The sequence below is a fragment of the Rhinolophus ferrumequinum genome, chromosome 16, assembly GCF_004115265.2.
Source record: "Rhinolophus ferrumequinum isolate MPI-CBG mRhiFer1 chromosome 16, mRhiFer1_v1.p, whole genome shotgun sequence".
In the NCBI taxonomy this organism is placed as follows: domain Eukaryota; kingdom Metazoa; phylum Chordata; class Mammalia; order Chiroptera; family Rhinolophidae; genus Rhinolophus; species Rhinolophus ferrumequinum.
In genome coordinates this window covers 64,780,637-64,803,977 of record NC_046299.1, presented here as the reverse complement: position 1 = coordinate 64,803,977, position 23,341 = coordinate 64,780,637, and the positions used below count along the sequence as shown (strand labels likewise).

Here is a 23,341-nt window from a genome sequence, read left to right as displayed (position 1 = left end):
AAAATTTCTTATTGGTTCACAAAGCAAAACCCAACTATATGTAAAAGATATACCTAAAACAAAGTAAATTTAAAAAGTTAATTAAAAAAAAAAGTTAATTTAAAAAGACATGAGAAAGGTATGAAAAGCAAATGAAAACAATAAGATAACAAGGGTTATGAACCTGATGATATCAGGCAAAGAAAATTCAAGCTGAAAGTCAGAGACAAAATATTTTATAACATCTAGAATTATCAATATAATGAAAATATACACTTAATATTTATGCACCAAATCACACAACAACTACATTTTTAAAGCAAAAACTATGGGAGATGAAAAGAGAAATGCACAGAAACCCACTAATAGACTTTCACATATCACTATTCTTATTTCAACAGAAATCAAGCTGATAAAAATAAGGAAATATAGGATCTAAATAACCAATCAGTAAGGTCAATTTACAGATACTATCAAATTTTTTTACCCTAATTATAGAAAATGAACCATATTCTAAAATGTAAATGGAATACTGATGAAGAGTGATATTAGATCACAAATAATCAAATTATATTTAGAAATATAAACAACATTCTCTGATTTCCATGCAATAATTCCAGAAATTAAAAAATAATGAAAAATCAAAAAGCCTCTCTCACCAGAAAATTTTCAAATTCCATTAAATAACTCTTGGATAAAAGGGAAACTATATGAGGTATGATCGAAAACTACAATGAATGCTTAAGTAAAAAAAATTATTACACTAAAAGATGACACATTGCTATCAACCCCATCAAAATACTCCCCTTCACTTCAAACACACTTAATCTTATTATTCTTGCCACTTTCTGAAGCAGTTCTGGAAGTCTTCTTTCCTGAGTGTCTTCAGTTGTGCTGTCCTGGCTGCCTCGACGTCCTGAATCGATTCAAAATGATTACCATTCACAGTCATTTTTACTTTGGGGAAGAGCAAGAAGTTGCATGGTGCCAGATCCGGTGAATAAGATGAATGAGGACACACACCATAATGTTTCTATTTGACAGAAACTGTGGTACCAGAAATGAAGTGCGACTCAGAGCCTTTCTGTTGTGATCAAAACATATGATGAATGCTGCTACCAAGTGCTATCCAATGGAAAGGCAGGGATCTTTCAACTTGTTTGGTGCAGTGAGACGGGTGTGAACTACAATTCAGAGAAGGTATGATTTAAAGTGTGCCATAAATCATCCTCCATCATGACAATGCTCTGTGTCACACATCGCTTCTGGTACCGCAATTTCTGTCAAATAAAAACATTACAGTGTGTCCTCATCCACCTTATTCACCGGATCTGGCACCGTACCACTTCTGGCTCTTCCTCAGAGTCAAAATGATTCAGGACATCAAGGCAGCCACGACAGTGCAACTAACGACACTCATGAAAGAGGACTTACAGAACTGCTTCAGAGAGTGGCAAGAAAGATGGGTTAAGTGTGTTTGAAGTGAGGGGGAGTATTTTGAGGGTATTAATGGCCATTTATCTTTTACTGTAATAATTTTTTTTTTAATTTAAACATTCACCATATTGTTTGATCACATCTCGTAAACTAAAACTGCAAATATTCTTAAAAAATAATAAAAATACTATAAACTAAAATTAAATGCCTCCTGATAAGTTGCACTGAGAACAATGCAAGACCTATGTAGTGTTCCTGCCCAAAATATTTAACCTGCATCTAATCATGATGTAACAATCAGACAAATTCAAATTGAGGATATTCTACAAAACCACTAGCTTACACTCTTCAAAAAATTTGACATAAATGTTCCAAAAAGGCTAAGAAACAGTTCTATAAAACAGAAGACCAATGAAACATTACAACTAAATTCAATGCATGATGATTGACTGCATCCCAGATTGAAAACAGAACAAAAATCAAAACAAAACAAAATGCTATCAAGTACATCATTGAGACATGGAGAAATATGAACACAGATGACCGAATGTGTATCAGTAATAAACTGGCATATGATAACTATATTATGGTTATGTAAGAGAAGGCCCTTGCTCTTAGAAGATATATATGCTAAATGAAGCATTTAGGGTAAAATGTTATGATATCAGCAACTAACTGCCAAATGGATAAGGTAAAGAAATAGAGAAGGATCGGGGAGCACCGAAATATACCACGCAACTACTAACAGAACTAAAGGGAGAAAGTGACCAACACATAATTATACTAGGGGACCTAAATACATCACTGACAGCTATGTATAGATCATCCAAAACAGAAAATAAATAACGAAATAGCAGCCCTAAATGACACAGTAGATGAAATGGACATAATTGACATTTATAGAACACTTCATCCTAAAACATCAGACTATACATTTTTTCCTAGTGGACATAGAACATTCTCAAGGATAGACCATATATTAGGACATAAAACTAGCCTCAGCAAATTTAAGAAGATTGAAATCATACCAAGCATATACTCTGATGACAAGGCTTTGAAATTAGATATCAAATTCAAAAAGAAAGCAGAGAAAACCATGAATAATGGAGATTAAAGAACTTTTAAAAGAATTAAAATACTTTTAAAGAATGACTGGGTCAAAGAAGAAATTAGAGGAGAGATCAAAAGATACATAGAAACAAATGACAATGAAAATACATCCTACCAAAATTTTTGGGATGCGGCAAAAGCAGTTTTAAGAGGGAAATTTATACCAGTACAGGCCTATCTCAAGAAACAAGAAAAATCCCAAATAAATAACCTCATGTTACACCTTAAAGAACTAGAAAAAGAAGAACAAATGAAACCCAACGTCAGCAGAAGAAAGGAAATAAAAATCAGAGCAGAACTAAATGAAATAGAGAACAAAAAGACAACAGAACAAAATTAATGTGACAAAGAGCTGGTTCTTTGAAAAGATTAACAAAATTGACAAATCCTTGGCTAGACTCACTAAGATAAAAAGAGAGAAGACACTAATTAACAAAATCAGAAATGAAAAAGGGAAAGTTATAATGGATGCCACAGAAATACAAAGGATCATCCAAGAATACCATGAAGGCCTATATGCCACCAAATTCAATAACCTAGAAGAAATGGACAAGTTCTTAGAAACATATAACCTTCCTAGGCTGAACCATGAAGAACTGGAAAATCTAAACAGACCAATCACCAGTAATGAAATTGAATCAGTCATCCAAAACCTTCCCAAAAGCAAAACTCCAGGCTTCACTAGTGAATTCTACCAAACCTTCAAAGAGGATCTGCTCAAACTCTTCCAAAAAATTGAAGAAGAGACAGTACTCCCTAACTCATTTTATGAGGCCAATATTACCCTGACACCAAAACCTGGTAAGGACAACACAGAAAAAGAAAACTACAGACCAATATCTCTGATGAATACAGATGCAAAAATCCTAAACAAAATTCTAGCAAATCGAATGCAACAATGCATTAAAAAGATTATTCATCACGACCAAGTGGGGTTCATCCCCGGGGCACAAGGATGATTCAACATATGCAAATCCATCAATGTGATACATCACATAAACAAAATAAAGGACAAAAATCATATGATTATATCAATTGATGCAGAAAAAGCATTTGACAAGATACAACATCCATTTATGATTAAAACACTTAATAAAATAGGTATAGAAGGAAAATACCTTAACATAATAAAGGCCATATATGACAAGCCCTCAGCTAATCTCATAATTAATGGTGAAAAACTTATGCCCTTTGCTCTGCATTCAGGAACACGATGGGCTGTCCCCTATCAGCTCTGCTTTTCAAGATCGTGTTGGAAGTCAGCGCCAGACCAATCAGGCAAGAGAAAGAAATAAAAGGCATCCAAATTGGGAACGAAGAAGTTAAACTGTCACTCTTAGCAGATGACATGATGCTATATATGAAAACCCTAAAGACTCCACCAAAAAGCTATTAGAAACAATCAACGAATACAGTAAAGTTGCCGGCTACAAAATCAACGTACAAAATGTCCGTTGCATTCCTATATACTAACAATCAAATCTCAAAAAAAGAAATGAAAAAAAACAATTTCCTTTTGTAATTGCAGAAAAAAGAATAAAATACCTAGGAATAAACTTAACCAAGGATGTGAAAGACCTATATACTGCAAATTATAAGCCATTTTTAAGAGAAACTGAAGAAGACACAAAGAAATGGAAAGACATTCCATGCTCATGGATTGGAAGAATCAACGTAGTTAAAATGGCCATATTACCCAAAGCAATATACAGATTTAATGCAATCCCCATCAAAATCCCAATGGCATTTTTTAAAGAAATAGAACAAAAAATCATCAGATTTGTTTGGAACCACAAAAGACCCCGAATAGCCAAAGCAATCTTAAGAAAAAAGAACAATGCTAGAGGTATCACACTCCCTGACTTTAGCTTGTACTACAGGGCTACAATAATCAAAACAGCATGGTATTGGCAGAAAAACAGACAAATAGACCAATGGAATAGAATTGAGAACCCAGAAATAAAACCACATGAATATGGACAGATAATTAATTCAAAATGGATCAAAGACTTAAGCATAAGACCTGAAACAATAAACTGCATAGAAGAAAACATAGGTACTAAACTTATGGACCTTGGGTTCAAAGAGCATTTTATGAATTTGACTCCAAAGGCAAGGGAAGTAAAAGCTAAAATAAATGAAGGGACTATATCAAAATTTAAAAGCTAATGCACAGCAAAAGAAACCATCGACAAAATAAAGAGGCAACCAACTGAATGGGAGAAGATTTTTGCAAACAGTGCCTCCGATAAGGGGCTAATATCCAAAAAACACAAGGAACTCATGCAACTCAACAACAAAACAAACAACCCAATTGAAAAAGAGGCAGAGTACCTGAAGAGACATTTCTCCAAAGAAGATATACAAATGGCAAATAGACATATGAAAAAATGCTCAACATCACTAATCATCAGAGAAATGCAAATAAAAACCACAATGAGATATCACCTCACCCCAGTTAGAATGGCTATCGTCAACAAGACAAATAGTAACAAGTGTTGGAGAGGCTGTGGAGAAAAAGGAACCCTCATACACTGTTGGTGGGAATGCAGACTGGTGCAGCCGCTATGGAAGGCAGTGTGGAGATTCCTCAGAAAAGTACGAATAGGATTACCATATGACCCAGCAATCCCTCTCCTGGGTATCTACCCAAAAAATCAGAGAACATTTCTACCTAAAGATAAGTGTGCTCCAATGTTCACTGCAGCTTTATTTACAGTGGCCAAGACACGGAAACAACCAAAATGTCCTTCGATAAATGAATGGATTTTGAAGTTGTGGCATATATACACAATGGAATACTATTTGATGGTAAGAAAAGATGAAATAGGACCATTTGTGACAACATGGATGGAATTTGAGATTATAATCCTAAGCGAAATAAATCAGACAGAAAAAGTAGAGAACTATATGATTTCACTGATATGTGGTATATAAACCAAAAACAACAAAAGAACAAGACAAACAAATGAGAAACAAGAACTCATAGACACAGACAATAGTTTAGTGGTTACCAGAGGGTAAGGCGGAAAGGGGGGTGGGAGATGAGGGTAGGGGGGATCAAATATATGGTGATGGAAGAAGAACTGACTCTGGGTGGTGAACACACAATGGGATTTATAGATGATGTAATACAGAATTGTACACCTGAAATCTACGTAACTTTACTAACAATTTTCACCCCAATAAACTTTAATGAAAAAAAAAGAAAGATATACAGAAGGAAAGCAAATACGAAAAAATATTTACTTTATTATTAACTGAATCTGGGTAAAGTGCACAGGGGTGTTATGTATAATTATTATGTGTATAAATAATATTGGTATGTAAATAATATTAGCAATATAAAACAATTTTAGGAGTTCAAATATACTGGGGGTGCCAAAACAATGTGTAAACATGACTTGTATTTATACTTTGTTTTCAGTATATATTGATATTACAATTTTAATATTTTTTTTCCCTTTCTTAAAATGTGTATACAGTTTTTTGTCACCGTCTGTATGTACAATTAAAATGTATGGCAACGACACAAAAAATGTTTGGATGTAGAAATGAAGATAGTGTTCTAAGATACTACCACTAATAGGAGAGTACTAAAAGTCATTTTTATTCGACTATTGAGGAGTCAAGGATGCATACTATAATCTCTAAGTAATCACTTGAAAAAAAAAACAGTATAAAAATTCATAACTAACAATAACTGGAAAACAGAAACTGAATAAATATATAACCCTCCTAGACTGAATCATGAACAACTGAAAAAATCTAAATAGATTGATCAACAGCAAGAAAATTGAAACAATCATGAAAAAAATCCCAAAAAGCAAAAGCCCAGGACCAGACAGATAGTTTCACTAGTGAATTCTACCAAACATTTAAAGATGACTTAATACCTGTCCTCCTCAAACCATTTCAAAAAACTCAAGTAGAGGCAATACTTGCTAACTCATTTTATAAGGCCAACATTACCCTGATTCCAAAACCTGGTAAGGATAACACCCACACACACACAAACTACACACCAACCTCTCTGATGAATAGAGACACAAAAGTCATAAACAAAATACTAGCAAAATGAATACAAAAATACATTAAAAAGAATATACATCACAATCAAGTGGGGTTCATTCCAGTGGGGCAAGGATGGTTCAACATACAAAAATAGATCAATGTGATACACCACATAAACAAAATAAAGGATAAAAATCATATGATCATATCAATAGATGCAGAAAAAGCATTTGACAAGAAACAACATCCATTTATGATTAAAACACTTAATAAAATGTGTACAGGAGGAAAGTACCTCAACATATGAGGTCTGACAATTAAGTTCGCGAACTTGTTGCAACAATGTTGCTAACATTTTTTTGATATAAGAGGCATTATTCATTATGAATTTGTACCAACTGGACAAACAGTTCACCAAGTTTACTATTTGGAAGTGCTAAAACGGCTGTGTGAAAAAGTCGGACGACCTGAACTTTTCACCAACAATTCATGGCTCTTGCATCACGACAATGCACCAGCTCACATGGCACTGTCTGTGAGGGAGTTTTTAGCCAGTAAACAAATAACTGTATTGAAACATCCTCCCTATTCACCTGCTCTGGCCCCCACTGACTTCCTTCTTTAACCAAAGATAAAGGAAATATTGAAAGGAAGACATTTGGATGACACTCAGGACATCAAGGGTAATACGACGACAGCTCTGATGGCCATTCTAGAAAAAGTGTTCCAAAATTGCTTTGAAGGGTGGATTAAGTGCTGCCATTTGTGCATAACTTCCCAAGGGTAGTACTTCGAAGGTGACCATACTGATATTCAGCAATGAGGTATGTAGTACTTTCTCTAGGATGAGTTTGTGAACTTAATTGTCAGACCTCATAATAAAGACCGTATATGAGAAACCCTAAGCTAATGTCATACTTACTGTTGAAAAATTGAAACCTTGCCCTCTAAGATCAGGAACAAGACAGGGATTCCCCGTGTCACCACTGTTATTCAACATAGTACTGTCCTAGACAGAGGAATCAGGCAACAGAAAGAAATAAAAGATTCCAAATTGGGAATGAAGAAGTTAAATTGTTACTTTTTGCAGATGACATGACTCTTTATAGAGAAAACCCCAAAGACTCCACCAAAAAACTATTACAAACAATAAACAAATACAGTAAAGTTGCAGGATACAAATTCAATGTATAAAAGTCCACTGCGTTCCCAATACACTCAGAATAAAATTTCAGAAAAGGACATGAAAAAAGCAATTCCTTTTGCAACTGCAACAAAAAAAATTAAATATTTAGGAGTAAACTTAACAAAGGATGTGAAGGACCTATATACTGAAAACTCTAAGACATTATTAAAAGAAATTGAAGAAGACACAAAGAAATGGAAAGATATTCCATGTTCATGGATTGGAAGAATTAACATAGTTAAAATGTCCATATTACCCAAAGCAATATACAGATATAATGCAATCCTATCAAAATCCAAATGGCATTTTAAAAAGAAATAGAAGAAAAAAATCATTAAATTTGTGTGGAATCACAAAAGACCCCCAATAGCCATAGCAATCCTGATAAAGAAAGAACAAAGTACCACACTCCCTGACTTCAATTTATACTATAAAGCAACAATAATCAAAACAGCATGGTATTGTCAGGACAACAGACACAGACCAATGAAATAGAATTGATAACTCAGAAATAAACCCATGTATATATGGGCAGATCATTTTCAACAAAGGAGACAAAAACATACAATGGAGAAAAGACAGCCACTTCAATAAATAGTGCTGGGAAAATTGGAAAGCCATGTGCAAAAGAATGAAACTAGACTGCTATCTCTCACCATATACCAAAATTAACTCAAAATGGATCAAAGACCCAAATATAAGACCTGAAACAATAAATTGCATAGAAGAAATCATAAGTACTAAACTTATGGACTTCGGGTTCAGAAACAATTTTATAAATTTGACCTCAAAGGCAACGGAAGTAAAAGCAAAAATAAATGGAAAGGACTATATCAAACTAAAAAGCTTCTGCATAGCAAAAGAAACCATCAACAAACCAAAGAGGCAACCAACTGAATGGGAGAAGATATTTACCTCCGATAAGGGGCCAACAGCCAAAATATCTAAAGAACTCATACAACTCAACAACAACAAAAAAGAGACCTGAACAGACACTTCTCCCAAGAAGATAAAGAAATGGGCTACAGATATATGAAAAAATGTTCAGTTTCACTAGCTGTTAGGGAAATACAAATCAAAACCACAGTGAGATACCACCTCACACCTGTTAGAATGGCTATTATCAACAAGACAAGTAAAAGCAACTGTTGGAGAGGCTGTGGAGAAAAGGAACCCTCATACACTGCTGCTGGGAATGCAAGTTGGTACAGCCACTATGGAAAACAGTACAGAGTTTCCTCAAAAAATTAAGAATAGAATTACCATATGACCCAGCAATCTCTCTCCTGGGTATCTACCCAAAAAATATGAAAATATTTATCCATAAAGATATATGTGCTCTGATGTTCACTGTAGCTTTATTTACGGTGGGCAAGACATGGAAACAACAAGTGTCCTTCAATAAATTAGTGGATAAAGAAGATGTGGTACATATATACAATGGAATATTACTCGGCCATAAGAAGAGATGAAATACTGCCATTTGTGACAACATGGATGGATCTTGAGATTATCATGCTAAGTGAAATAAGTCAGACAAAAGAAGTCGAGAACTGTATGACTTCACTCGTATGTGGGTTACAACGAATGAGACAAGCAGACATACAAAAAAATCATAGACATAGACAAAAATTTAGTGGTTACCAGAGCGTAAGAGGGGCGGGGGTGTGGTAGAAAAGGATAAAGGGGGTCAATTACATGGTGACGGAAGGAGAACTGACTCTGGGTGGTGAACAATGTGATATATAGATAATGTAATATAGAAGTGCACACTTGAAACCTTTATAGAATTTTTATTAACCAATGTCACCCCAATAACTTTAATAAAAATTTTAAAAAATATATTCTAAAAAAATAATAAAACCAACCACGTACTGATTACAAGAGACAAACCTTAAATATAGGAATACAGAGAGATTGAAAGTAATAGGATGGAAAAGATCTACAATAGAAACACAAACCAAAAAAAGCTAGAATAAGTATGCTAATAATAAAGTAGATTTTAAGACAAATGCATTACTAGAGATAAAGAAGAACATTTTAGAATAATAAAGATGTTAAAGCACAAGGAAGATACCACTCCCTGGATCTCACACAAACCTTTACCATATCAAGTGACAGAGTTTCAAAATATGTAAAGCAAAAATAAACATCTAAAAAAAACACAGATATGTAACTATGGAGGTTTTTAATAAACCTCTCTCAATAACTGATAAAAAACAGACTAAAAAACTTCACAAAGGATACAGCTCTGAACAACATAATTCACAAACTTGATCTAATTGATATATATACAACACTATATGTAGTGATAGACTACACAGTGTTTTCAAGTGCACAAGTGGCATTCACCAGTATGCATGGTCACAAATTTCAACTAATTTCAAAGGCTTGAAATCATTTAGAGTACGTTCTCTCATCACAGTGAAATTAAAGTACAAGTACTAACAAAAAGGTATACGACATTTCACGTTTGGAAACTAAGGAGCCCACTGCTAAATGGGGAAAGGACAGGTTCTCTAATAAAAGGTGTTGGAAAAATTGGATATGAACATACAAAAGAATGAAGTTGGGCCTTTACTTACAGCAAAAAGAAAAATTAAAGTGTATCAAAGACCTAAATGTAAGATCTCAAATCCTAAAACTCTCAGAAAAAAACATAAGAGGAAAAGCTCCATGGCACTGGATTTGGTAATAATTTCTTGAGTGTGACACCAAAAGCACAGGCAACAAAAGTAAAAATAAATTGGACTATAACAAAATTTAAAACTTCTATGCATCAAAAGGCACTACCATCAGAGTAAAGAGGCAACCTACGGAATAGGAGAAAATATTTGCAAATCATATATCTCATAAGACGTTAATATCCAGAATATACAAAGAACTCAAACCTCAATAATAAAAACATATAACCCAATTCGAAAATGGGCAAGACTTGAGTAGACATTTCTCCAAAGAAGGTATACAAATGGCAAACTAGCACATGAAAATATGCTCAACATCACTAATCATTAGAAAAATGCAAATCAAAACTACAATGAGGTATCACCTCACACCCCTCAGGATGTCTACTATTTAGAACAACAACAAGTGTTGGTGAGAATGCAGAAAAATTAAAACCTTTGTGCACCACTGGTGGGATTGTAAGATGGTGCAACTGCTATTGAAAACAGTATGGCAGTTCCTCAAAAAATTAAAAATAGAATTACCATATGATCCTGAAATTCTGGGTATATTTCCAAAAGAATTGAAATAGCGTTATTTGCAATAGCCAAAAGGTGAAAGCAACACACATCTCCATCAACACATGCATGGATAAGTAGAATGTTGTGTATATGCCTATATATACACACACGTATACAATGGAATACTCAACCTTAAAAGTATGGAAATTGTGACATGCTACACGATGAATGAACCTTGACCACACTGCTGAGTGAAATAAGTCAGTCACCAAAAAACAAACACCCTGTGATTCCACTTACATGAGGTATATAAAGAGTCAAATTCCTAGAAACAGAGAGTAGAATTGCTAGAGGCTGAGGAGAGTGGGGAAGTAGGGAGTTGTTTAATGAGAATAGATTTTCAGTTTGCAAAATGAAAAAGTTCTAGAGATCGGTTGTGCAACAGTGTCAATGTACTTAACACGACTGAACGGTACACTTAAAAACGGTACACTTAAGAATGGTACACTTAAAAATGACTAAGATGGCAAGTTTTATATTACATGTATTTTATCACAATTAAAAATAAACATTTAAAAAATGTTAATTGTAGAATTTAGGTGGTTGATAAATAGTAGTTCACTCTAAAATCCTTTCAACTTTGCTGTATGTTGGAAAAGAAGGGAAAATTACAGGCCAATTTTTCTGATGAACAAAAATCTTAAATAAAATATTAGCAAATTAAATCTAAAGACATAAAAAGGAAAATTCATCACAACCAACAGTAGTTCATTCTAAAAATGTAAGAATGATTTCATATTTTAAAAAATAAATTCACTACATTATCAGAATATTTTTATTCAATGCAAAATACTTTTTAATTTCCCTTTGGATTTCTTCTTTGACCCACCCGTTACTTAGAAGTTATTATTTCCAAAGTATTAGATTTTCTAGATGTCTTTCTGTTATTGACTACTAATTTATTTCACTGTAACAAGAGAGCTATTTTTGTATGATTTGAATCTTTTAAAATTTATTGGGACTTGTTTGATAGCATACAATACGGTTTACCTTAGTAAATTGTTCTGAGTGCACTTTTTAAAAATGTATATTCTGCTGTCGTTATGGAACATTCTATAAATGTCAACTGGGGCAAGGAGGTTAACAGTATTGTCCAAGTCTTTTTACATCCCTTCTGATTTTCTGTTTATCTTTTTCTGTCCATTTTTGAGAGTGGGAGTATGGAAACCTTCTAACATAATTATGAAATTGTCTATTTTTCTTTGTAGCTTTTGCTTCATGTATTTTGAAGTTCTGTTATTAGGTACATAAACATTTAGGATTGTGTGGAAAAGTTTTTTTTTTTTAATACAGCTAGTTATCCATCTGGAAAAAATTATTTTCACCCTACTTCACATTGTATTAAAAAAAGTTTTTGTTTTAGACGGATTGTAAATTGAAGTGAAAAAGGAACAATCACAGAGCTTTTGGACAAAAACAGAGGCACGTCTTCAAGATACTGTGATAGGTAAGACTTCATTTAAAGATTATAAAAATTGATAATCACTAGAGGAAAACTGATAAGTTAGAACACATTAAAATAAAGAATATTTATTAAAAGAAAAAGAAAGTAAAAGAGCAAGCTGTACAGTGAGTGTTAGGATATCTGTAAATCATACGTCTGACAAAGAACTTGTATCCCTAATATAAAAATGCCTAATGAGCAAATGACCTGAATGGTCATTTGACAAGAAAATTTTTAAAAACTGATGTATTTAAACAGATGATGGTGGTTTACATTATACAAAGGCTGTTGGTACAAAAGTCAGCATCATAACATATGATACTATTTCATCTTTTCTTATGGCAGAATGGTATTCCATTGTGTATATATACCACATCTTCTTTATCCAATCATCTATCGAAGCAAACTTTGCGACAACATGGATGGATCTTGAGATCATGCTAAGCGAAATAAGTCAGACAGAAAAAGTCAAGAAACATGATTTCACTGTTATGTGGTATATAAAACTGAAAACAACAAAGGAACTAGACAAATGAAGAAACACAGAGACACAGACAATGGTTTAGTGGTTACCAGAGGGTATGGGGGTGGGGGGTGGTAGAATAGAGTAAAGGGGATCAAAGATATGGTGATGGAAAGAGAACTGACTCTGGGTGGTGAACACACCATGTGATATATAGATGATGTAATACAGAATTGTACACTGAAATCTATGTAACTTTACTAACAATTGTCACCCCAATAATCTTTAATTTAAAAAAAAAGCATATGAAAAACTTACTATTCCTCATAAGAGAAAGGTAAATGAAAACCACGACACATCCACCAGAATAGTTAAAACGAAAAAGACTGACAATATCAAGTGTTGGTGAGGATGTGACACAAACTGGAACTCTAATGTTGCTGATGGGAGTGTAAATTGGTTCAGAAACTTAGCAAAAGTGTTTGGCATAACAGACTAACGATACCAACCCGATCGCTACAAGACCATTCCTAGATATATGCCCCAAAGAAAAGAATACATATGTCCAAAGACATGTATAAGAATAGAAACAACCCAAATGTCTGTCAAGAGGAGAAGAGAGAAATAAATTGAAGTATAATCATACAATGGAATAGTATACAACAGTGATAAAAGAAGGAACTGATAACAACACGATGTGTCGAGAAAAAGAAACCAGACTGAAAAAAAGAGAGAATATTCTATATTTCATTTATACAAATTTCAAGAAGAGGAAAAACTAATTTACGGTAGCAAATATAGAAATAGTAGTTATTTCTGGGATTGGGGAAAGGTAGGTATCGATTTCAAAAGGCTATAAGGAAAATTGGAGAGAAAAACAGATCCGTTTTAATTTGGGTTGTACCTACATGGATGCATATAAGTGTAAAAGTTCACTAAGCTGTAGATTAAAAACTTGTGACTTTTATTATATGTATGTATTATATTGCAATAAAGAAAAGGGCATGAGCTATTAATAGAGTGAAAAATAAACAGAGTGGTCACACACACACACATACACACACACACACACACACACACGACAAAGGGTTTATATCCAGAATATATACAGATATAAAAAAGAAAAATCAATAAGCAAAAAACATACAACCCAATAGAAAAATGGGTAAGATTTGAAAGGCGTTTTACAAAAAAGGATATCCAAATACCCAATAAACACATGAAGGGTATTCGACTTCATTGGTCATAGAAATGCAAATTAAAACCACCATGTGATGGCTCTACACATCAACCAGAATGAAAAAATAAAAAGGAAGGGCTGTACCAAATATTGGTAAGAATGAATGAAAACTGCAACTCTCATTCAGACACTAACAATATGTAGTAAAGCTGATCACAGACACACTCCTTACCAACGCCCAGACAGAGAAGATGTCCATAGAAATTACACATGAACAGAGCATTTAAAAAGTAACTGTAAGATTAAGAGTAGGCTATCTTTTATTATCTTCCTTAGCTGTAGAACAATGAAATTTAAAAAAATCATTAATTAATTTAAGTGCAGTATAATCACATTAGATATATTGCTGGCCTAAAAACCAATTCATCACTTTTAATGCCTCAATAAATAACTGAGGCCAGAAACCCGAGATGAGTGATGTTTTATAAGTACTTTTTCACAATTACCAGCAGACCCCAGACCGTGCGCCCTGTGCAGACAAACTGGCCGGCGGCCTGGCCAAGGGCCAGCAACTTCACCTTTTTGCTGAGATTCATATTCTCCATCTTAGCCTTCAGCAGCTTCATCTTATTCATAGTTATTGAATTTTCAATTATCTGTTGCCCAGAAGGAGAAGGCTCAACTTCTTCATCCTCATCAGTATATACATTACACACAGAACCACCACTGCAAAGAAAATGATAATCACTATTGAAACAGGCCTGATACTTGCCAAATGACTAAAAATACTCTATGTGCAACAGAAACTATAGACACTGCTAATGACGAAACAATAAATCCATCTTGTCAATGTAAATTCAAGGCAAATATATTTCAAAGCTATATTTTAGGAGAAAAAATAAATGGTGATAAATATTATCTAGTATTACTGAAAATTCCAGTACAGCTGAGCTGTTCTGAGTCAGTATACCAAAAGTAGAGATCTTTGGACACCTACTGTATCATTCTCAAAGAAGCAAAATCGATTTCCACAAGAATGATTGGATTTCATTTTATCAGTCAAGGCTAATCACTTTGAAACCTAGTCTACAGGCTGATCAAATTCCCATTAACCTGAATGAAAAAGAAACTGACGCAGAAGAAAAGTCCAGATTTTTATGCATCCTGAGAGTATTCTCACTAAAAAAAAGGAACTCGTACAGAGGTGTCATCAGAACATTTTCTGTTCTTAAAGAACAACAACAAAAAAATATGGATAACTTAAGATTTTTCTCAGTGTGTTTAGAAATGTAGCATAGATTTTAAATGAAAAAAGACACTCCAAGCAAGTCATGACACAAATTATTAAACACGTAAAACATTTCAATTAGTGATTAATCATCATGGCAAACATAATTATTATTTGGAGTCCCTTCTCTTTGCATAACATAATGGCACTTATCACACTATTTTCATATTTATACTTACATGTCTATCTTTCCCTCTCATTCCACCAAATGTAAGTTGAAAGAAGTTACTAGTCTTTGTCATTTTCCTAGTCTTAGCAGCCAGCACATTGCTTGGCACATATTCAGTAGATGTTGGTTGAACTGAATACAAACATTACTGAAATTTCATTCAGCTTTTTTAATAATGGGAAAATTACAATAGTAAGAGTTTGAAAACAACATAAGCTCAGTGTATCCGAAGAATGACGAAGAATCACAACAGTTTTAAATAGAGCAGAAAGGAATGTGTATTAGTCACTGTGCCTGATTTACTTATAAATCTATGAGGTGTGATCTATGAGGTGATCCAAACGTACGGTGAATGTTTAAAAAAAATTATTACAGTAAAAGACACATTGCCATTAATTAATCCCTCCCAAATACTCCCCGTCGCTTCGAACACACTTATCCCACGTTCTTGCCACTTTCTGAAGCAGTTCTGGAAGTCCTCTTTTGTGAGTGTCTTTAGTTGTGCTGTTGTGGTGGCCTCCATGTCCTGAATCGATTCAAAACGTTTACCTTTCATTTTCATGGTCATTTTGACTTTGGGGAAGAGCCAGGAAGTCACACGGTGCCAGATCCGGTGAATAAGGTGGGTGAGGACACATCATAATGTTTTTATTTGACAAAAATTGCCATACCAGAAGTGATGTGTGACATGGAGCCTTTCCATTGTGATCACAAAATACAGTGAATGCTGCTGCCCAGTGCCATCCAACGGAAAGGCAGGGATCTTCAATACAAGAAACGGTGCACCAAACCTTAGTAACAGTGTGTGACAAGTTTCAACTTGTTCGGTGCAGTCAGTCGGGTGTGAGCTATGGTTGAGAGAAGGTGTGTTTTAAAGTGTGCCATAAATTAGCATGACAATGCTCCGTGTCACACATGATTTCTGGTATATGGCAATTTCTATCAAATAAAAACCTTATGGTGTGTCCTCATCCACCTTATTCACTGGATCTGGCACCGTGTGACTTCTGGCTCCTCCCCAAAGTCAAAATGATTTAGGACATTGCGGCAGCTAGACAGCGCAATTAAAGACACTCACGGAAGAGAAGTTCCAGAACTGCTTCAGAAAGTGGCAGAAATGATGGGATAAGTGTGTTCAAAGCTAGGGGGAATATTTTGAGGGGGATTAATGGCAATGTATCTTTTACTGTAATGAATCATTTTTATTTAAACATTCGCCGTATTGTTTGATCACACCTCCTATGCTGAAGAATAAGAGGGTTAATAAGATTTCCTGTTTTATATGGTGGTAAGAAATGGAAACAATTTAGGAGAGCCTTAATAAGGCACATTGCGTAACGCATCTGAAGCACATACTACCACCACACAAAACCAAAGTAGAGAGTAGAAAACCTCATTCCTAAATTTTATATGGTGAAACTGATGACATTTTGTAATTGTGAGTTAATTCCATGAACAGCAGGCGTCGTTATCAGAAGGAAGAATGGCAGGACTTGATGTCCACAAACAGTTCAGTCCCTAGTGCTTGCCTTGTGACCATCACTTCACATGGACCTAGTGTAGAGGCCTACTACACTAGGAAAGCTGACACCACGGGCACAACACTAACACTGCCAGCATTTACTAAATGCCTACTCTTCCAGGTATTTCCACGCATTATTTCTAATCCTCACAAAAACTATATAAGATGACATTATATCCCATTTTATAATGAAGAAACTGCAGCTGAGAGAGGTTAAGTGATTTTGTTCAAGATGGGAGAGTTAGTAAGTGGCGGACCTAAGATTCAAATTCCCCATCTGTATGGTTCCAAAATCTATTCTTTATATTACTTCCTGTTGCTTCCCAGGCACCAAACAATAGACCTTACTGCACCATGCTTGTGTACCAAAAAAAGTGACAGAACTTAGGGTATATGATGGCTCTTGTCTTGAAGTTAATGACATCTGAAAAGGAGAGTTGAAGGAAGATTTTTGCCAGCTCACCCTTAGAATTGGAAGGAATGACACAAATATACTCTATTCTTGGTTACCTTGCAATATTTTAACTTAAAATACTTCTCCATTATACCCTGTGGTGTTTTAACTTTAAGTACCCATGTTGAATATTGAAAGAGGTCTCTGACTCAACCTTCCTAAAAACAAAAAAATATAAAACAAAACAAAAAAATTGGTCCTTTACTGTTTCCATGTTTATGCGCACATGTGTGTAGGTATGTAAAAAAGTAAATTCATGATAAATATTTCATTGGATGCATTTTGGAGGTTTAAAGAAACTTTTAAATTCACCTATTTTTTAAAAAAAGAATCATATTATTGTGCTTTTTCTCTCACAAACCATAGATTCATGATATCAGAAGGCAATCACAATTTTTTTTTGAATTGGAAAAATGTAACTAGACAAGGATAACATAGTAATTAACAAGTCTAATCCAAAAATATATTTCTTCATATTTAAGTATCCAAAATATTTTCTTGAATTTCTAAATATTTTCTTTTTCTAACAAGAGAAAATCAAAATTTTAATATATGTGCATGGAGAATTCACATAAGCATAATAATTGCCTAAATATTTTCTTGAATGTTTATATTTAACTTTCTCTAAATCTTTTAATCTAATAACATGATTAAAAAATAAGAAATGGACAAACGTAATATTATTTATTTCAACATGAATATTGTTCATCATGAAGCCATGTCCTCATGTGACTCTCATGGACACGTTACCATTTAATAAAGTCTTGCAAATGCTTCCTCCTATTTCTTTCCATTTTAAAACGCAGGAAGGTGGCATGATTAAAAAGATTTGAGACTAAAAATGACTGATACTAAATTTTGTATTGGAATGAATCAAATAAATACTCAATTATCTCTGTTTCTTCTTAGAACAGAAGTCAGCAAACTTGTGTGCCCCACAAGCTAAGAATGGTTTTTACATTTTTAAGTAGTTGAAAAAATAAAAACAATACTTCATAAGATGTGAAAATTATATGAAATTCAAACTTGTGTCACTAAGAGTTTTATTGGAGTGCCACGTTGCATGTGGCTGACTGCACTGCCACGGCAGAGTGAGTAGCCGCAACAGCAATTGTATGTGGTTCTCACTGCTTTGCTCTATGGCTTGGCATGTCACAAATCACAGTGACATGGTCATAATTCAACAGCATTCTGAGTGCCAGGCGTATCACTGTACAGTGACTTTTCAAAAAAAAACTTAGCAGTATGTAATGTACCTAACATGTCAAAACAATAAGAGAAGAGTGGACTTCAAATGTGACAGTTTTAAGGCACAGTAGAGAGCAAATCATTTGTTATTAAGTAAACAGCAAAGCATTGTGTTTATTATGCAATGACACTATAGCTATGCTAAAGAAAAACAACATATTTTGACATTACCAGACTAAGGGACTCATCACAATAGGCTCAACTTGCATGAAAGCAATGGTCAAAAAAATCAGAAAATTTAAAATGCACTATCTCATCATAGTAGAATTTCTTCACAAAAATTAAAATGAGACTGCAACCAAAATAAGTTTCCAAGTGGTTTATTTACTAGCCAAGCAAGGAAATCTGGTTGTTAATAATGAATTAATTAAACCATGTTTAATCACAGTGGTTGAAGAAATGGGTCCAGACAAAAGAAACTTGCTACAAAAGACTACTCCTACAGCAAGAACAATTTCTCGAAAAGTTGACAACATTGAAAGCAACATCAATAGTTAATTAAAATGTACACTTGAAACCTATGTAATTTTACTACAATTGTCACCCCAATAAACTTTAATTAACAAAATAATAAAAACATAGTCAATGAAAAAATAAGGCAAGTGATTTGGAGTTGGTTTTCTTGGCTTTTGATGAGTCAATGTAAGTTATCGATACTGTGTAGCTGTTTTGTTTATTCAGGGCATCAATACCAAGTTGAAGTGACTGAGAATTAGTGACTACATGAAACCACCACAGTGAAGATTATTTTGAAAGTTGCTAAAATACTAATTCAGTACAACTTGTAGTGAAATTTCCTACTATGGATGGAGTAAACATATGTGTAGAACAAAAAAAAGCAAAGTTTAGTTGAACAAATTTACAAAACTAATGAAAATGTAATGTGTTTAAAACCTATGGTTACTCACTGCATTATTCATCAGCAGGTATCCTGAGGCAAATATTTGAATCTACCATGTATTATTGAACCAGTAGTGTCAAGGGTAAATTTTCTTTGTCTCCTGAACTTAACCATCAGTTCAATGACTTGACAGTAGTAGTTTTGTGATTTTTTTCTTTTAGCTCAGGGCTGACACTGAAATTTTCCGAACAAAAGAACCACCCTCAACTGCTAATATCAAACAGTAAATGCCTTTGGAAATTAGCTTTTCCTGTGGACTTGATAATGTTTCTTAATGAATTCCACCTAAAATGACAAGGCAAAACCATACTTATGTGAGAAATTTATACTGCATAATGTTATTTTGACAACTAGTACTACTGTGAACTTCATGTAATGAAATGTCAGGCTTTCAAAAGCTAAACACTTAAGTGGGATCTCCATTCCCACACAAGTTTGCAGCAGACATGTTTTCTGAGCTCAAAATATACTACCAGCAGCATTTTTATATTATACCTCATTGCAAGTTAATGGAAATTTCCACATTTCAAAATCTGTTTAAAGGAGCTCCATCTGTCTTCAATTGAAAGTAATTAATCTGCAGTGTAACGACATGCTAAAGGGAAACAGCAAGGGAAGACTAATAGAATTCTATGAATGCCTTCCAGGTGATGAATATGCTCAATTAAAATCATATGTTCATGAACTCATATCAGTATATGGTAGTATCTATCTGTGTAGAAAGAAAATTTCAAAGATAAAATACATAAAATCTCATTACAGATCAATATTAACAGATAAACTTTTGGAAATGATTTTGCAAATTTGACAGGCAACACTAGCTTTCTATCCCAATTAAGTAAAATATTACTCCCACAAAAAGAATTCCATTCTTCTCATTAGTAGACCTGAATCACACACACACACTCTCTCTCTCTGTCTCTTTCTCTCTCCCTCTCTTTCTATTATTCTTACAGTTTAAATTCTGTCAGTAAAAATTTTGTGGACATTTTTTTCTCATTATACAAGTACAATTGATTTTATCTCTTGGTCTGAAAAATCCTAAAATAGTTACTATATGGCCCTTTACAGAAGAGTTTCCTGCCCCCTGTTGTAGAATACACAAAATAAACGTCCTTCAAGGTATGACTAAAAAAATTTTTTACTCTGCTTTCTTATCCACCCTACATCTTGTCCGATTCTGGTAGGTGAACAGAAAGGAAGAGGAAAATAAAAAAATAAATAAAAATGACCTAGAGAGAAACAATAATACAATTTTAATTGAAATCCCAGCAACATTTGGGCTGTATCTTAAATACAACAGAAGTTGGCTGAGGAAAAATTGGAAGAAAAGGAGGACATGACTTTTCAAGCAAAGGGAAACAGATGTGCAAAACCCTGGCATACTGAAAGAGGACTGAGAAACTGACGATGACAGGAGGCAAAGGGTTATACATGCTAAGCTAAGGAGCTGAGATTCTCTCCCTTAGGAAAGGAGCGCCAACAGACGATGTTCTTAGGGAAGAACACCCAAACATCAGTGAGCGAGCACACATAGACACAGGTATGAAGAATCATACCCACGCTCCAAGTGAGACACTGGATTAAGGCTGCACCCCTCATCGCTCCTTCATCTTGACTTCTAGCTCATATGTTTGTTTATGCAACGTTTGTAGTGCTAACCAGATCCTGACACATTACAGTCAATAGTCAACACCCATTTGTCACAGTGTACACTCTGTGGCCACAATGAGTCTAGTCGTCCTTCTGCATTAACAGTCCATGGTGGGCAGAATCCTACAGGAAGCCCCGCATTTCCCGATCCCATTATTCACTCCCTGTACACTTTCCTACCCTTGACTGTGGCCATAACTTCTGATTTACATGTAGCCAACAGAACAGAGCAAAAGTGAAAGGAATTTGCAGATGGAACTTAGACCCCAGATTCACAGAAATTTAGTTAGTGTGAGTTAGTCAGAAGGGAGCTGTGAGCAACCTCTAGCCCAACAGCCAGCAGAAAACCAGGGCTTCAGTCATAGAGCTGCCAGGAAGGGACTTATGGCAACAATGTGAATGAATGTGAAAGCTGATTCTCTCCTCCGATCAAACCTCCAAATAAGACGCACCTTTGCCAACCATGATTGCAGCCTGTGGGACCCTGAACAGAGCACCCACATAAACTGTGCCCAGACTCCTGCCCCACAGAAAATGTTCTCCAGACTACAAGTTATCTTTACTATGAAGAGTTTTGCCACTGGCTTTTCATATTGTGGGATTACATTTAGTGACTTGTAAGACCTTTCCTTCGTCTGCTTGGCAAACTCCTACTCCTCTTTCATGGTCACTTCTTCTCAGAGGTTGTCCCTAACTCCCTACTTTTCAGGCAAAATAAAGACCTTTCTCATCTGGTTTTCCAGAGATGTTGATATCTTTTTATAACAATTGCCAAAAGTATATTACACACACTATTTATAGCAGCTTGCATGCTCCATGAGAAAGGAATAATCATCTCTGTAACCCAGTGCCTAGTGTCGAGACTGTCTACAAAAAAGCTCAGTAGTGTTTCGTGACTTAAGTGAGAGGCCTAAAGAATCATTAAGACGGATTCACAGAAACTTATAGGCTGCCCTGGCCAATTCCTTAACTGTTCTGTTGCCTAGCTAAGTACCTTCTGCTTGTTTCCTTCTGATTTTATAAGTAATACAACAACTCCTCGCGCTTTTATGGAGTTGGAAAACAAGACTTGAGAAGTAAGATTTATCCACCTTTAAGCAGCAGAGTAAATTTTGAAAAAAGACAGCAACTTTAGGTTCAAACCTTTCTATTATGGCAAGGTTGTATAATAACACACTATTATAATAAGACTCCATAATGTAGTAGGCATCTTAGAGTTTCATAAAGTTACAGACATAAATCTTTTGTATGAAAAAAATCCTATTCCATAAAGAATTTTCAGTTTCAGAAATTACTTAGTATTAATCATATGAAGGACAATTTCAGAATTACATACCTGCGGTTGGGGGCAGTTGGGGGAGAATACATGGAATTTAGTCAGTCTCATGAATACAGTAACATTATTTTAACAACACAAGGTAAACATAAAGGTTTACAGAGTGTATAATATGATGTTCTTTTCTAAGTGACACATGCAAATGAAAACCTATTTACCTTAAAGATTCAGATAATGGTGTTAAAGTGCCATCTCCCCTATCTACTACACGAAAGAAATTCAATTGATCTCCTTCTCGGTATACCAAAAATGTAACTTGTTTGTTGCAGGAGGTCTTCTGCCAGACCTCATCTTGACTGGAATCCATGTACTCAGCCATCTCCCTAAGTGGATCTTCAATAGGAACTATAAATGGAAAAATTGATAAACAAGCTTTCAATTTATATCAAGTTTTATGCATCTTGGTACAGTGACAGGATATAAAGAGCTGAATTTGAACAACAATGCTGTGCATACAATATATACATGACATTCTTCAAAGAAGTTTCTGGTCTTCTATAGTGAACACAGCATTCCCTATGCTGTATTAATATTGAAGAAATGAAATGCATTATTATGTTGTTACGTACAAAAATAAATGAGGTTTTTCTGTGCCACTAGAGTCTATATATTTGTTGATTCTACAACATAATTACCAATGATTGTTCTCACTTGACACCTTCTGCTTCCTATATTTTCCAATACTGGTTCCAACAATCAATAATTAAAAGCA

At 34.5% G+C, this 23,341-nt stretch overlaps 1 protein-coding gene across 1 annotated transcript in view; it reads right to left on the bottom strand.

Annotated features, from left to right (window-relative positions):
* Positions 1-23,341, bottom strand: part of ZFAND4 (zinc finger AN1-type containing 4) — a 118,914-nt gene that overhangs the window by 23,370 nt on the left and 72,203 nt on the right. The window contains exons 4-5 of the mRNA XM_033131219.1: positions 22,788-22,974; positions 14,637-14,784 (exon numbers count right to left, since the gene is read on the bottom strand). Coding sequence (XP_032987110.1) covers positions 14,637-14,784; positions 22,788-22,974 — 335 coding nt within the window. The remainder of the gene's footprint in view (positions 1-14,636; positions 14,785-22,787; positions 22,975-23,341) is intronic.